Below are 15,376 nucleotides of genomic sequence, written 5' to 3' on the forward strand. Positions count from 1 at the left end.
ATCTGCATGCCACAGGTAATTTACTGCAATATCCTATAAAAATAGCATCTGTTTTCTACTTTGACCTTTCTGCTAGGTGCTGCTGGCACCAGATTCATCTATACAGATAATCTTTCTGTCTTAAATGATCTGGGTTAACACCAGCCTGGAAAATGTAAAAGAGTTTATTTGTCATCAGTCCTTGCCCTGGATCACTACATAGTCCTATAAATGGCTGTGCTGGCAGGAGTGAAGGGGCTTGGTGGTTATGGGAATGAACAGCCAGGGTGTTCAGGGACACGGAATAAATCACCAGAGGCCAGCAGTACGTATTTAGGTAAGAGGCTCATCTTCCAGAGTACTTTAACCACCGTCCTTATCCCTGCTCTCAAAACGGTGACTGAATATACTTGTGCACATGCAAAGTAAGTCTGTTTCCTGGTCTCCTGCACCTGTTTTCCAAGTTTCTCGTTCAGGTTTCGTTTTAGGGAATTTCTCCCAAATTCAGGCATGCCAAGAATGTCCTATTTTATCCAGACCCTTTCTGGAGTCCCTCTTGACGGCTTCTTGGCAAGTTGGCCTCTCTCCTCTCTGCCCTGTTACAAAGAGACCAGAACTGTTACTGCAGCCTGGGAAACACACCCAAGGCATTCTCTCTTACCTGCTTTACTAGGGTACGTGCAACAGCTTCTGCTGTTGTGGTGGGGACAGCAGTGTTTTAATAGTCGCCGTCTTTAGCTTCAAAACTTAATGAGCACACATGGAGATGCCATACCACTGAAAAAGCAAATGAGGTCTTAGCTTCTTAGTCACGAAGAGATGCCAGCAGAGCATCCTCTTCTCCACAGGGCCTCTGACCAGAGCCAGCCCTGAGGTGCCCTTCACTCTGTTCATTAGCAGATATAAAGGACCTCTCCGTTCCTGGATGCAGACGTTGCTATATCTGGGGCCACGGCTACAGCTGGATTTAGAAGTGAACTGCAGTCAGGACTTAAGAAATTGGGTGAAGAAGCAGAGAAGTTTGGGAACAACTCTTCTGGGAGCACACTGGACGGGCACAGTGGCGTGTTGCATTGCACTATCCAAGGTGGCCAAATACTACAAACAGTGTAGGCATAACGAAAAACCCAGCTATCGCCAGGAGAAATCGGGTTTTGCACCTGCACTCTGATGCTTTTTGGGAAGGATTATTCCTAGCAGGGTGCTGTTCCCCCAAGGTTCACTGTGTGGCTCCACAGAAATTGCATCAGCACAACTGAAGGGCCTGTGCAGAGCCATGAACAAGAGGAGCAAGAATTTCAGGAATATGCTTCATGTGGCATTGTCACTGAGGGAAACGGTTGAGGAATCGCCGCCATGCAACTAGGAGGTGTGCCTCCAAAAGGCACTGCGTTGCTGCACAGACAGAGCACAGCGCTCTGGATGCAGGCTTTGCACAGACATGTTTGCTTTGCTGATTGTGGTTACACAATTAATGTTTTAGTTGGGAGCAGAAGTGTGCTTCTGAAGTGCTTTCCATCCAACTCTTCCCCTCCTATGGCACAGTAGTTTTATTCAGATAATGATCTTAGTGTGCAAGGGCTGGATTCCTTCTCTGGTGGAACCAAACCAAACCAGAAGATGTACATTAGCAGCACATCTAGTGCACTGTAGCAGCTAAGGGGGACACAGGGATCCCAATCGGGGCACAGCCTGCACCACTGCCAAGCACAGTGCTGGTCCTAAAGCACACACCAGCAAGTACGCGCCAGTAGAAGACTCTGAAATGTCAAGGGCTCATGTTGTGTAAGTAGCTAGGTGATGCCTGCTCTTCCACAGTTGCTGTCTCCTACCAGCATGCCATTTTGGTTGGTCCGTCCTTAGCTCTACGTTTCTCCTGCCTCAATATTCTTTCCTTGCTCTCCATCTCTTGCCATTTCTGCCATGCTGAACTTCACCTGTTTTTCAACGTTCCCCTTTCCTATTGCTTTCCTTCCCTGATGGTAAGCGCAAGAGATTGCAGGTTCTGGCACTCATCCTGGATCTTTGTTCCTGGATACCACAAAAAACCCCCTGCATGAGAACATTCACATCCAGACACACTGCTTTTTCCACCTCAGCCCAAGTCCAGCATCAATAACCTCATTCCAGTACCCATGTCTCCAACTCAGATGCACATACGGCAGGGAAGTGTGGGGACACACTAGGCTACTGGGGGATCACTTGTCTGGGGCATCGATCTCAATTCTGCAGAGATGCAATGAGTATTGCCAGTCCCAATATAAGAGCTGTTAAATCCTTAGCAATCCCCTCGGGCTACGAGCTGCAAGAGAAAGTTTGCATGTAGCAACTGGCTGTTAACAGAAATCACCCACTCATTCCCTGCCCTGTACGAGTGTCCAGTTATGTTCCGGCAACTGAGCAAGGCTGCAGACGCACCCTGCCGTGCTAGAGCAGCCCTTCTAAGCTTCCATGAAAAGACCCTACCATGTGGTTCCTTTCTCTCCCCCAAAATGCTGGCGATGCAGCAGTGGTGCCATGCTCAGCAATTCTTTGTTTCCTGTCACTGCAGAGAGCAACAGCAACTAGTTTGGGGTGGTTTGCCCTTACATGGAGTGCAAGGTGGTTAGCAGCCGTTTAAGGTGCCAGCCATTAGCCACAATATGCACCTCTCTTCCCCGCTTTCATTCTGGCTGGCACAAAAATCACACAGCCACCCATGGACAGTATGGTCCCACTTCTGGGATGTGCCTGACCAAGGCACATCCCTCCACAGAGATCATGAGTGGTGCCTGGCAGTCACTTGGCATAAAGGAAGCTGGGGGTTTGCAGGGAAAGTGCCAGGGCAGAACCACTTTTATTCCTGGTTTCTGCAAGAAGCCTGCAGAATGGGGACCAGCTGTGGGTCGTGCGTCCCAGAGCGGGGGGGGGGAAAGGAGCATCGTGTCAATTTTGCTTTTGTGCCAGCCCAAAAGGGACATTGGGTACACAGCATGCCATCACTGCCTGCTGCAAAACTAGACAAACTTTTGCATCAGCGTGAATACGAGGCAGTTGATTACTAGAGGGGGTAGCCCACAGTGTCCTGTGCAAGTCCACAAACCCAGACCACTCTCTGATCTGAATGGGCAGACCACAGAACCACAGGGCTTCCAGCAGCTTCCCGTCAAGCACAGGCATCTGGGGACATCAGCAACCTCAACCCACTATCTTTGAGTGAGGGTTTTTCTCCTGTTGCTGCTAATCTGACACAGAAATTGGGAATCCATGGAAGATGATGTTGCATTCTAGCTTGTGCTTACTTTTCCAAGGATTCACTCAGCTGTGTGCCAACCACAATTTTAAGTGTTTTTGACACAGTTGCATATTGTGTCTAAGTGCAAAGAATCAGACTCACCTCAGCTCTCTCCAAGCAGGATGAAGGTTGCCAATGTATTTATTAATTTTGTCAATGATTGGGAAGGAATTAAAATGATGGATAGTTTTGTTTGTGAGTGGAGTGTTAAAGCACCCCCAAACTTTGAAAGTATATCTGCACTATCCTGATGGCAACTCCTCGGTTAGGAGCTGAATGGTAGACAGAAAAATAAGGAAGACAGTTGGCATACAGTATGTCTCAGGTAATGGCAGGCATGTGGTGGATAATGCTGTGAGTCAAGCTAGTATGCTCTCAAGAGAGATGGGAGTTGTTCTTGTTAAAATTTCACTGCAGTTTAGCTGAAGCAGTATCTTTACATCCAAACAAGAGCTGGTGGCTCTCAAGGGACATCTCATTCACATCCCTTGGATGTGGGTGTGAGATACAAGAGTAATACCAGAAAATTCTGAGTAGCACTGCTAGCACATTAATCAATCACGCTAGCCAATTCCTTATTTTTAAGTTTTTATATGGCCATTTGCTTGTACAAACAGACCTGTGTTTTTTCCAGACGATTTAGCTTGCACTGAGCTTCTCACTACAGCACCTTAATCATTCAGAACTACTTTGGTACCTCTCCATTCCACTGTCATTTGTAGACAGACTCTTGGAACAACCTTCTCCGCAACACACGCATCATACTAATATGCACCATTGTGGTTCTGTTCTGCCTGTTAAAATTGTTCCTTTTCCTTAGCTTAGTGCCCACCCTTCAAAAGACAGACAGACAGACAGAGACGCAGAAGCTTTTTAATATGATTCCAGACAGTGACGTTAGTTGAATAAGCCATGTTCTAGAAAAAAAGTATTTTGTACCTATGTCTGCAGCATTACTCATATAACTAATCCTTGTTCTCTTGTTCATATTCTCCAATTATTTTAACGAGTCTTCCTGATTGAGCAAGAACTTCTCATAGGAATAAGGCATAAAAAAATAGGGATTTTCCTGTGACTGTTATTGAGCCTCATGCCCGCAAAGCTGTTGTAATCTTGTCATCAAAACATTCCTCTTTTGAAAAACCTGCTTAAGGAAAGGTGTTGCAACACAGTCGCAGCAATCGCAAACCCACCTTCTTCATGGCAGAATTTCCTGAAAAATTATGCTTGTCCTCTATCCACCATTCAGATATTATAGTTCATCTGAGAAGATATAACCTAAAAGAGGGTTTGGTCTCTGTGCAATCCGCAGTCATTGGAATTTAAGTACTGCTTTCAATAGGAGCAATACTTTGCTTCACAACCAATTGTTTGCTTCTCACTAAAACACTGCTTAGTGATGATGGGATAAGGAAGGGTATGTCTTCAAGAAGTCCTTTTGAAAAGCCACAGCTAATAAATGGGCTTGTGTTCCTTCACTTGATTCTCCTTTAACTTTACAACTATCAGACGTTGGTGTAATAGGCTTCAAACAGCACAACTGCTTGAAGAACAGAATCAGATGAGAGTAATCTAAGGAAGAATTTTTTTCTTTCTAAATTCTGGCATCAGGTAATGTCTGCCACAACTCATGCACGTAACCAACTAAGCTTCAGTCCAGCTGCAGTAACAGAGACTTTTCTTGATGTTCCCAGATGCTGAGTTGCCAACAGCGCTTGTTTTTGTTAGGGGGGAACTCCAGTCAGGCCACCTGAACCTGTCCCCTCCTTTCACCTACCAGCAAACTCATCTGACCACACCTAAAGCTGCGTTATGAGTGTTGAGAGACAAACCCTGCTGCCAGCACCCTGCCTGGGCAGCCAGGGTGGATGTTGGCAGAGCCATGCCTGAACGGGTGCTGGGGTGGGCACCGGCAGTTCCTGCAGAGCAGCTCTCCTGTTGGCTGTCCTCGGCGCCCAGCGTGTCCCCACAGGTCCAGCTCACTCCCGCTCCGGGAAGCAGGTGTTTCCTGAACAGCCCTGTAGAGTTCAGCTCCTCTGATGCAGGACTGCAACCCTGCCAAAGACAGTAGAGTTAGTTTATGAGTCAATAACAGCTCAGAAAAACCTCCTTCAAAACTTATCATCAAATGAAGCTGCTAGAACTGAGACCCTTTCCTTATTATGCGTCAGATGATTCAACACAGGAGGTGCAGTTTAGCTCTCTTATGACTGTCAACAGCCTGACGGCTCAAGGAGATGGCATGCATTGCCTTAGTTCAGACCGCTGTCTTGAAAGAAGTAGTTTTAAATAAGCTTCTTTTTTTCCTGAGTATTTTTCCTTCTCTCCGGTTCTGAGGTCTGCTTTAAAGCTTTGACAATCTTGGGTTTATTTTCGTTAGCCCCTTACCACTCCACACACATTTTTGCATTCACATACCCCACTGAAATGAAAATTTATAGTGGCAAAATACAAAATTGAGCATTTGTACATTTTTAAGGAGGGGTGGTGGTTTTTTTCTCCGTTGTTTCAATCTCATCTTGAAAGAAAATCTCTTCTTCTGAGGACTCCACCATATCTTTACCAGCCACCTCCCTCCCATGGACAGGAGGGAGAACTTGTCTCGCAGGACAAACAAGAAAACAGACAAACCAGGATTTCAGAGCAAATCGTTCTTGCATGCTGTCTTATGAGCCCGGTCAGACAAATTCTTGTTGTACAGGGTTAAGAGGTGACCGTTTCCATCCTACCTGCATTTGCTCATCAGCTTCTCTCCGTCCTAACACTGACAGCCTAACTCCTTGATTTCTCCCTATTGCAGTTCTGTAAGATGACAAAAATTGAAAAAAAACCCAAAACAAACTTAATTTACTGTTGGAGAACCTGGAAGGGACTAAAATAGATTGGGTGAACCTGGGAGTGAAGCCCTGTGTCCACAAGCAGGACTTCTCATGCAGTGTTGCAAGCGCGGTGGCCACCACCAGAAGGCAGGGCCGGCCTGCGGGGCGCGCGTCCCCTTGCCCCCGGCACTGCCAGCACCAGCCTGGGGGCTCTGTCCGGAAAGGCGCCATGAAGGCGGCAGGCACAGGCAGCACCCTGGGGCGCTGGGCCAGCCGTGGGCGGCGGTGAGAGTGACCTTCCCAAGTGTGGGAGGCGGCTTGTGGCAGCGCGTTTCACGGGTCAGCCACAGGCATTTGTGTCCTCTTGGCGTGGGACTGCCCGAGAGGTGCCAGCCAGGCCAGGGCTGGGCCGAGGCTGGCAGTGTGGGCCATGCGGTGGCGGCGGGCGGTGGGGCTGCTGGTGGCCGCCACGGTGCTGCTGGGCACTGCCATGATGCTGCGGCACGGCAGGCGGCAAGTAGTGGGCAGCGGGGGCTCCCCGGAGGCCACGGCGCTGGAGCGGGCATGCGGCGCACTGCTGGCCAGGCAGGTCCCCCGCCTGAGGGGCAGGCCGCTGCAGCCAGCGCCGGGGGCAGCCCCCTGCGGCGCGTACGTGTCCCGTAGCCGCTACATCACCCGCGCCCTCTCAGCCGAGGAGGCCGCCTTCCCCGTTGCCTACGTCATGACGCTGCACAAGGAGTTTGAGACCTTCGAGCGGCTCTTCAGGGCAGTGTACATGCCCCAAAACGTCTACTGCGTCCACGTGGACGCCAAGGCGCCGGCCCCCTTCCAGCGGGCGGTGCGGCGCCTGGTGGGCTGCTTCCCCAACGCTTTCCTCGCCTCCCGGGCAGAGCGAGTGGTCTACGGCGGCATCTCCCGCCTCCGGGCTGACCTCCACTGCATGAGGGACCTGCTGGCCTCGGCCGTGCCCTGGCGCTACCTGCTCAACACCTGTGGCCAGGACTTCCCCTTGAAGACCAACCGGGAGATCGTCCGGCTGCTGAAGGGCCTCAGGGGGAAGAACATCACCCCTGGGGTGCTGCCACCCCCCCACATCACTGCCCGCACCAAGTATGTGCACAGGGAGGGGGCTGGGCACAATGCCTCAGGTCTGGTCACCCCCCGGCTGCGCAAGGTGCCGCCGCCGCACAACCTGACCATCTACTTTGGCTCCGCGTACGTGGCCGTCACCCGGCCCTTTGTGGAGTTCGTGCTGCGGGACCAGCGCGCCATCGATCTGCTGGCCTGGTCCGAGGACACCTACAGCCCCGATGAGCACTTCTGGGTGATGCTCAACAGGATCCCAGGTAGGACATCACGTCCAGCGAGGACATGGGGGTCTCCACCCTGGCACCTGACGCCCCGGCCCCTGACGCCACTTGGCCATTGCGTGGTGCCAGTTCTTTGTGGTGGCCACCACGGCTCACCTCTCCATGGAGCTGTTTCCAGCTGTGGCTCTCGGTGGTGCTCAACAGCAGGTTGTCACCACTCCCATTGTTTCACATGGAGAAACACCTGTGTAGGTGACAGCTCGTGTTGGCAGCGCTAGCAGTAAGCGAGGAAGGTGTACTGAGTCTCCTTGCATTTGACGTCCTGGAGATTTATCCACTGGGCTGAGCTGTCTTCTGGTGGGAACAGCACCCATGACTGGGTAAAGGAGGCCCCCAGGGGTAGTGGGCTTTGCAGTGTGATGGGTTCAGGGATGCCACATGCCTTCCTGCTTAGCAGCAGCTGCCCTGCCCCATGAAGACCCAGGGATGCAGCTTGGCATCCACTTGGCTTCCACCCTCTTCGGCCATACTGTCTCACTAGTCCCACGTGTACTTCCTTGTACCATCTTGCTTCTCCAAAAGCCACCAAAGGGGTTTGTGAATTTCCAGGTCCCTCTCACACACTGGTGGGCTGCACGCCTTCACTTGTAGGTGAGAGGGTATGCACTTGCCCACCTATACATGGCCCACCCCGAGCCCTGTGTGTTTCCCAAACATAAATACATGGCCCTGAAGTCCAGCAAAAGTTATGGTTGATTTCAACCAGGTCTTGCAGAATAATGTTCCCAAAGGTGATATGTACACTGTTTCAGGCAGATTTCTGAAGTACAACGCTCTGTGCACCAGCTTATAAAGTGCAGGAGAAAAGCTCGGATCAGTTGGTGGCACAGAAGTGTAAAGAAGTTGCCTGTTCCCTAGAGAGAGATGCCGACGAGGAAGCACAGGCTGCTTCAGGGGACTGGTGAAGACTAGCCTGTTGGCAGCTAGGTTTTAACTGATGTGTTGGTTTGATCCTGGAATCACAGGTATGGGTCTTGGAAGGTCAAGGTAGATCAGGCAGCCTTTTATGCTACGAGATTTCCAGCCCAATGTTGGTTTATGTGCACATTACAGAAATGCCAACGCAGTGGCTCATTTTGTGTAAGCCGTGGATGTTTGTCTTCATAATACATGGTAGCGATGCAAGGAGGAAAGGGAGCGGGCTGCCTCTTGGAGCCAACGCATTCAGATCAACTTTCACTGGAATTGCAATAGCAAAAAACCAGGAAGGGCTTAGCAGGGAAGGAGGTTGTGTTGCCTTTGTCCTGTGGATGAGGTCCAGGCTCTGAAGCAGTGTTTTTCCTGCCTCCAAATCTCCACCACCAAGGGAAGACATGAAATTAAAGGCATCGGAGGAGTTGGCCTGTCTTTCTAGTCATTTGTGGCTGCCTTCACACCCGAGCGGTGCAGTTCTGCTGGTGGCTGTTTCTAAGACCTGGTGGCGGCAAACTCATTTCCAGGGCAGTGCTCAGTACTGCTGCTGCGAGGTGGCTCTTCCTCCCTCCTTGTTTTTGGGGACAAAACTCTGCTAACCTTGATGGAGTGGGAGACGAGAGCTGGACAAAAGTAGAGTGAGCAACTCATGCTGAAGTTTATATTAACTTTCACCATCAGCACCACTTTTCAGACAAACTGTATTTATAAGAACAGGACCCCAGAACAGCTTCCGAATCTGAAATCAGTCACTCAAACAAATATTTAAAGGAAAATGTGGTAAATCCATTTTTTTTCCCCAGTGCTGAGCTACACTTTCCCCCACTCTTTAATTAACTTACAAAAATGCCTAGTTTACTCAATTTGGGAGATGGTGAATAATGTGAAGTCAGTGGTTTTGTATTCCTGGAAGGCAGCACCTTCCAGTGTTTCTGTGGATGTCCTGGGGTCGTTCCTGTTTTGTCAGTCATCTTTCTGCTTTCCTACTGTGTCAGCATTTTCCAAGTATTTCCGCGCACCACATTAACTGCCATCTGTTATGAACAGGTTTTTAATTTGGGATGGTAATGCACATGCCAGACCATTTAAAGTGTTTATCCCCTGCCATCACTGCCTCTTTTTGTCTTTTATAAAGTGTTATCTTTAGCTTAATGCTTTCTGTGGAAGAGTAACATTTTCTGAATTTTCCCCAGGACAAAACCACACTTTTTGGCATGTTATTTTATTTGATAATGGTCCAATATACAGAGGGGGAGAAATAAAGTCATGAAGTTCTGGTTATAGCTGCCACATATCTCTATTTATGGCAAAGTGCTATGGTGGTTCTGCTGTTGGATCATACAGTCTTTTTGCATCTGGTATAAAAGTCATGATTCGCTATTTGCAAACAAACATCCTTACTTACCAGGAACAAGCAATCCTTAAAAACAGAGAGCAAAGCAAGCAAACAGAGAAAAAACCCTGATGTTTAGCCTTTCTCCCATCCAATTTCTCAAAAAAACCCCAACCCCCAACCCCCCTGACATTATACAGTGCCTTTAGGGTCTTGTTTGTCCTTCCCTGCGGTTCTCTTCAAGCTCACAAGCAAAACAGTTGTTGGGTTATGGTAACTGTAGAGGTACTGTACTTGTTGCCATCCAGGACGGGAACAGAAAAAACCAAAATAGTAAAAAAACCTTACTTTGCTTTCACCTTTATTTTTTAGAAAACGCCAAGGTTAGGATGATGACACATTCTCAGCTGCTGTTTCGGCACCGGGGGTTTCTTGCGTGTGCTGCAGTCACCAGCTGAAATTGTGCTTTACAGAACTGCTGGCAAATCACCCTGTTTAGGATTGTAGTTAACCAGCAAAATAAATAGTCTGTAATTAATACACATTTTAAGTGAAGTTATGAAAATCGAGAAGCAAATCCCTTTGCTTTCAGCTTCATTAGGAGAAAGCAGAAACAATGTCTGCATTTTTGTACCTGCTGGCACGCACGTTGGCTCCCCACACGTTGCCTGTTCTGCCATTTGATAGTTCAGAGGCAGCACTACGGTCATTGCTTGCTGGGCAGGAAAGAATAAAAGATGGTTAGTTTCTTCCAAGCAGGCAAATAAGTTATGTGCAAGTGTTTGTGCTACAGTGAGAAACTGGGGCTTTTCCAGCTGTTCTCAGAGAAGTGGTTTGTACATTGGGTGGTGGTTACACAGTCTGTATCATTGTTTTGTTCTCCAACAACTGATTGAGCCAATAAGAAAAACAAAATTTACTGGAAGGGATGAGTTCATAGAAAGCTTTTATTATTTTATGCCTTTGCTTTTTTTTGCTGTATTCTGAAGACGCTTTTAGGAAGTACTTCAATAAACTTCGTTCACTGAATACAATACTGCAGTACAGATCAGGCACGGAGGTTTCCCTAGCTGTACCTACCTGATGAGCTCCTGCTTTCAAAGGCAAAGACTTCATCGCATGGCGATGGTCTGTTATAGTTACTGCCTTGCGCTGAAGATACTGAAATTCCCTTGACTCATAGCAGTTGCCTACACATTGTGTACATGTTGCCTGTTTACTCTTCAGCAAATACCGAACACTGCGTGTTCAGCATTTCCCCCTTAATTACTTAAAATGGATGTTTACCAGGTTATAGCAGGACTTGATCATTTACTGATGAGGAGAGGTCCTCTTACCAGTTTATCTCCTAGATAGGTCCTGTGATCTGCCTAGACTTATATATATTATTATATAACATTATGGGCTATAATTGAGTTTCAACAATTCCATCCAGTTATATCATGCTTGAATTTGTTCTGTTAGCCTCTTTTCTTTAAAAAAAAAAAAAAAAAAAAGGAAAGTATTTACCACTACATTAATGTGAAAGTACTAGGTGTCGGTGGCCCAAAGTTCAAATAGCCCTTGGAGGGCAGTGCTGGTTGGGAAGGTGACATGAGTGATGGTACATGCATACAATATCATACTGAGGCTGTTGCAAAAGAGGGATTTTATCTCTCAAGTGAAATGTTTAGGTCTTTTGGGCTGACATCTTGTTTACGTCATGAAAGCTGCTTTCAATGAAGAAACTTGACAACAAGGTTAGCAGCCAGGCATCTGTTGAGGCATATTCCTAAGTATTTCATCCCAGTTCTGTGGAGAAAGGTCCCAGAGAGTGGACATAAACCCGAACACATAGCTGTTTAAAGAACTAATTATTTGATTTTCTGTTATCTAATTGCAGGTGTCCCAGGCTCCATGCCCAACGCATCATGGGAAGGTGACCTGAAAGCGGTGAAGTGGATTGATATGGAAGAGAGCCATGGAGGTTGTCATGGTAATGTGTGCAGTTTTCTCCATTTCTTCTTCCTGTTCATATAGTGAAAAACACTTGACTGTTGTTCCAGTACTCCTACAGCCTCTAATCATAATGTGAGACAGTCTTTAGACAGCACTTCGTCGGAAAGAAGACATTAAAAAGGAGTCATCTCCTTCAAAGTCCATATGTGAATGATAGTAGCCACATAAGCAGTGAGAAAGCTGGAACAGTTGCTTCTTCATCAGGAATTTTATAGAATATGTCAGCCTTGAAAAGGAGTATATTTGGCAGCACTTAGGGCTCACGTGAGTTAGCTGACTACTGGCTTGAAGGCCTTGGGGGAATTTTCTCGCAGGTGGGTGGGAGTAGCCTACGTGTATGTCCCACGCTGGGAGGCAGATGCGCTAGAGCCAGCAGCAGTGTGCACGGCAGGTGTCCTCTGTGAACTTGGACAAATCCCAGCTCTCAGCTGGGCACTGATGCCTGCCAGAGCCACAGCTGACGAGGAACCTAAGGAGCTGCGGGCTGATGATGATGGTTGAGCTTTGAGTTTTCCTATGTCACGTTACACAGTAGATAATCTTCTGTATGGTACACTTAATTTTTCAGTCACTGGTTTGTACATTGCTTACTGCTACTACTTCTGACATATCCAAGTGGGACGAGAAAGGGAATACCAAAATACTAATGATACAAATTTTATTTCAAGAATTCTTAATCCGTAACATAGTTGTTTGTGTTGAGGAGAAAAATTTTGAGAACTTCAGTCAAGCTTCAATTACAGCAGTTTCACGTTAGTGTAACTACATTGAAATCAGTGAAATTACACCAATGTCACCCAGAATTAGTTAGTGGAAAATCTAGTATGAGTAAAAGTATCAGTTTCTTTTCACTGACAGAAGGGAATTCCCCTTTGCTGTGTTTCAGCCCTGTCTGAGAAAGTCTCAAGTAGTCACACTTCTTTTCTGAGCTATCTCCTTATTTTGCTCATTATTTGTTCCGAAGTAACTTTATTCATTTCATCCCATTGTTGATATTTATTCCCATTGCACATCCAGTAGGCCTTTTAGCATGTCTGTTGTGTAGGAGGTTATTTATAGTGGCTTTGCAGATAAAACTTCTCAAAAAGAATGATTTGGATCCTTGATTCTGACATTGCTTTTTTTCTTTTTCTTTTGGCAGGCCATTATGTCAGAGGCATTTGTGTATATGGAACAGGTGACCTCAAGTGGCTTTTTAACTCCACCTGTATGTTTGCAAATAAGTTTGAGCTCAGAACATACCCCCTGACTGTGGAGTGCCTGGAGCTGAGACATCGGCAGAGAACCTTGTCCCAGAGTGAGGTTCAGGTGGAACCCAACTGGTATTTTTAGCTGGCAAAACCCCGGGCTACATCATCAAAAAAAGCAGTCAAGAGAACAGCAGCAGCAATTTTAATTTCTGCTGTGCCAGAAGCATAAACTCATGAGACAGATTTCTTTAGGATGTTCTGTAGATGCAGCTCGGGTCGGCTTGTCTCACACTGCCTGCAAACCTCACCTTCCAATTAACACCTGGAGTCCAAAGCAGAAGAGATCCAGAAAGAGACACCAGGGCAAAGCTCCTCTTGCAGCTGGAGGAGCTTTGCACTTTTGCCATTTTTAACAGGCTGTTTTCCAGCCCCAACTTTTGTCTTGCTACACTGTCATTGCTATCTTTTTCTATAAAAATATAAACAGAGGAGTCGTGCATCCCTGGCACTTCTCGTGTCTAAAGGACAAATGTGCACACTTGGTAAGCAAAAAGGTAATGAGTCACAGTCAGCAAGATCTTAAAAGCAGGAACACAACTGCTGGCTATACGTACAGATACAGTTTTGTCAAAGATACTGATATTTACTGCAGAGACCTGACGGAAAAGTACCGGAAATGGAATAAAGATGCTGCACTTCCCAGATCTTACCTGTTCTTTAAATATCTGTCAGGACAAGGTTTGTAAGAGAAAACAGCATCTTTTACTAGATCAATGGGTGTGGTTAGAAAAATCAGATAGGCTTTCAGGCACAGGAGCCCTTCTCCATGTCTGAAAAATGGGGGCTTGCATATCTGTCTTACTTGGCCAACTAACAGAACTGGAAAAAACAAAAAAACTCTCTACACGCAGATTTTGGCCCACCAGTGTCCTTGGATCATCATGTGTAAGGATGCAGAGGGAGAGATGGAAAGCAGGGAAGGAAGTAGCAAGATAAATATTTTCAGGACTGAAACAGCAGTAACTGAGCTTTGGCAATAAGTCTGTAATTCTGTGTCATATTTTGATATGGCATAAGCCTTCTTCTCACATTTACTTCCTTTCATCTTAATAAAATGGTTAATGCACATACTTAACCTTGGGGTTCACTTGATCACAGCACTATTTTTATTCCCCAATAACAGCCACTAGAGGGAGGCCATCAAAATCCGAGCAGATTTTCCCTTCCAAGTCTACATAACCCTTTAAAGCACACAAAATCTCAACAGGCTAGGCATGCCGCAGAGAAAAAATCAGTGCTCAGGAATATTTTAGTATGGCAAACAGAAGGTAAAAGTTACGGGTACTGGTCATCGTGTCCTAAAAAAAAGGCAAGGAAGCAAAACTATGAATGCTTCTTCCTGTAGCTATGATGGTTGTATTTATGTGGCATTCTAGCAGCACTGTTGAGTGACCTAGTCAGCAGCACGGAGGCAGTATAAATTGGGATGCCTGAATATAAGGAGAGTATGTGCTGCTCTCCTGTCACTCTTCTGAACAAGCGAAGATGGCTCAAAGAGTACCTCTTAAATAACAGCAGTTTACTATCAAGTTTATTAAACCATTGCTAATTTCAGGGTCTTTTAGCGAACTGGGTTGCAACCTGCAGCAGCTCAGAAGTGACAACACATCATATTCAGACATCCTGAAGCACGACTGGTAACCCCCAGGGAAGGGTCTGAACAGGCAGGATCTGCCTCAGTCAGCTTATTCTGCATTTATAGCTGCCAACACCTAATAACGCAAATCCCTGCAGAAAGGCACGAAGAATTTACCCCCAGAGCAGAACTTTGGTGGAAATCCTGTTCAGTTTTGGGGGGAGGGGAGAAGAAGAGGGCTTTGCTAACTTGCTGCCATGGTGGCAGCTGGAGAGGAGTATTTCAGAGAGAGTCATTCTTTTAAAGACGGATTTTTAGGGTGTCCAACTTAAGAGAGGTCTGGAACCAGCTCCCCCCCGCCTTTGCTCTAACAAGTTGAATATCCCCCAAATTGAAACATCCCAAATAAATAAAATAAAGGCATTCTCACTATTTTATGTGAATGTTTAAAGTAGCCCAGAGTACAAACAAGATTATATTTCATTGTTCAGATTCCACAGGCAAATGGCAAAATATCACCCAACAGCAGAAGCAGTAAGCGTGGTAGTTTGAAACTACGGATGTAAAAGGGTGTTGTACTCTGAGCCTGAACAAATATAGATATTTTAAGACTGGGTTATACTACCTGTTTAAGTAAGAACCCAGAAAAACATTACAGATTTCTGTCCAGCTGTGATTTAGAGGGTTGGTTTTTTTCATGAATGCTACTCCAGGTTATGTTTTTCTGTAAGAAAATTAATATGTTTTCATTGTGTGACTGATTTTTGGCTGCAACACCTGCCTCACCAGCCTCTTCTTTTTTTAAAAAGAAAGAACATTATAGTTAATCACTGTAGAAGACAGAAAGAACAGTTTCTGGCAGCCG

At 46.6% G+C, this 15,376-nt stretch overlaps 1 protein-coding gene across 1 annotated transcript; it reads left to right on the plus strand.

Moving 5' to 3' along the window:
* The first annotated feature begins 6,502 nt into the window (after window positions 1–6,502).
* On the plus strand, window positions 6,503–13,017 carry LOC127012661 (N-acetyllactosaminide beta-1,6-N-acetylglucosaminyl-transferase-like). The gene is made up of 3 exons (XM_050890894.1): window positions 6,503–7,418; window positions 11,570–11,662; window positions 12,827–13,017. The coding sequence occupies exons 1-3, from the start codon at window positions 6,503–6,505 to the stop codon at window positions 13,015–13,017; spliced, it is 1,200 nt and encodes a 399-aa protein (XP_050746851.1).
* Window positions 13,018–15,376: the final 2,359 nt, after the last annotated feature.

This window comes from Gymnogyps californianus, chromosome 2 (genome assembly GCF_018139145.2).
Source record: "Gymnogyps californianus isolate 813 chromosome 2, ASM1813914v2, whole genome shotgun sequence".
Lineage (NCBI taxonomy): Eukaryota > Metazoa > Chordata > Aves > Accipitriformes > Cathartidae > Gymnogyps > Gymnogyps californianus.

Bases quoted from the DNA above. Each gene is read 5' to 3' on its own strand.
- LOC127012661 (XM_050890894.1), top strand. From the start codon at position 6,503: ATGCGGTGGCGGCGGGCGGTGGGGCTGCTGGTGGCCGCCACGGTGCTG. The intron at 7,419-11,569 runs GTAGGACATCAC...ATCTAATTGCAG, and splicing joins GATGCTCAACAGGATCCCAG to GTGTCCCAGGCTCCATGCCC. The intron at 11,663-12,826 runs GTAATGTGTGCA...TTCTTTTGGCAG, and splicing joins GAGCCATGGAGGTTGTCATG to GCCATTATGTCAGAGGCATT.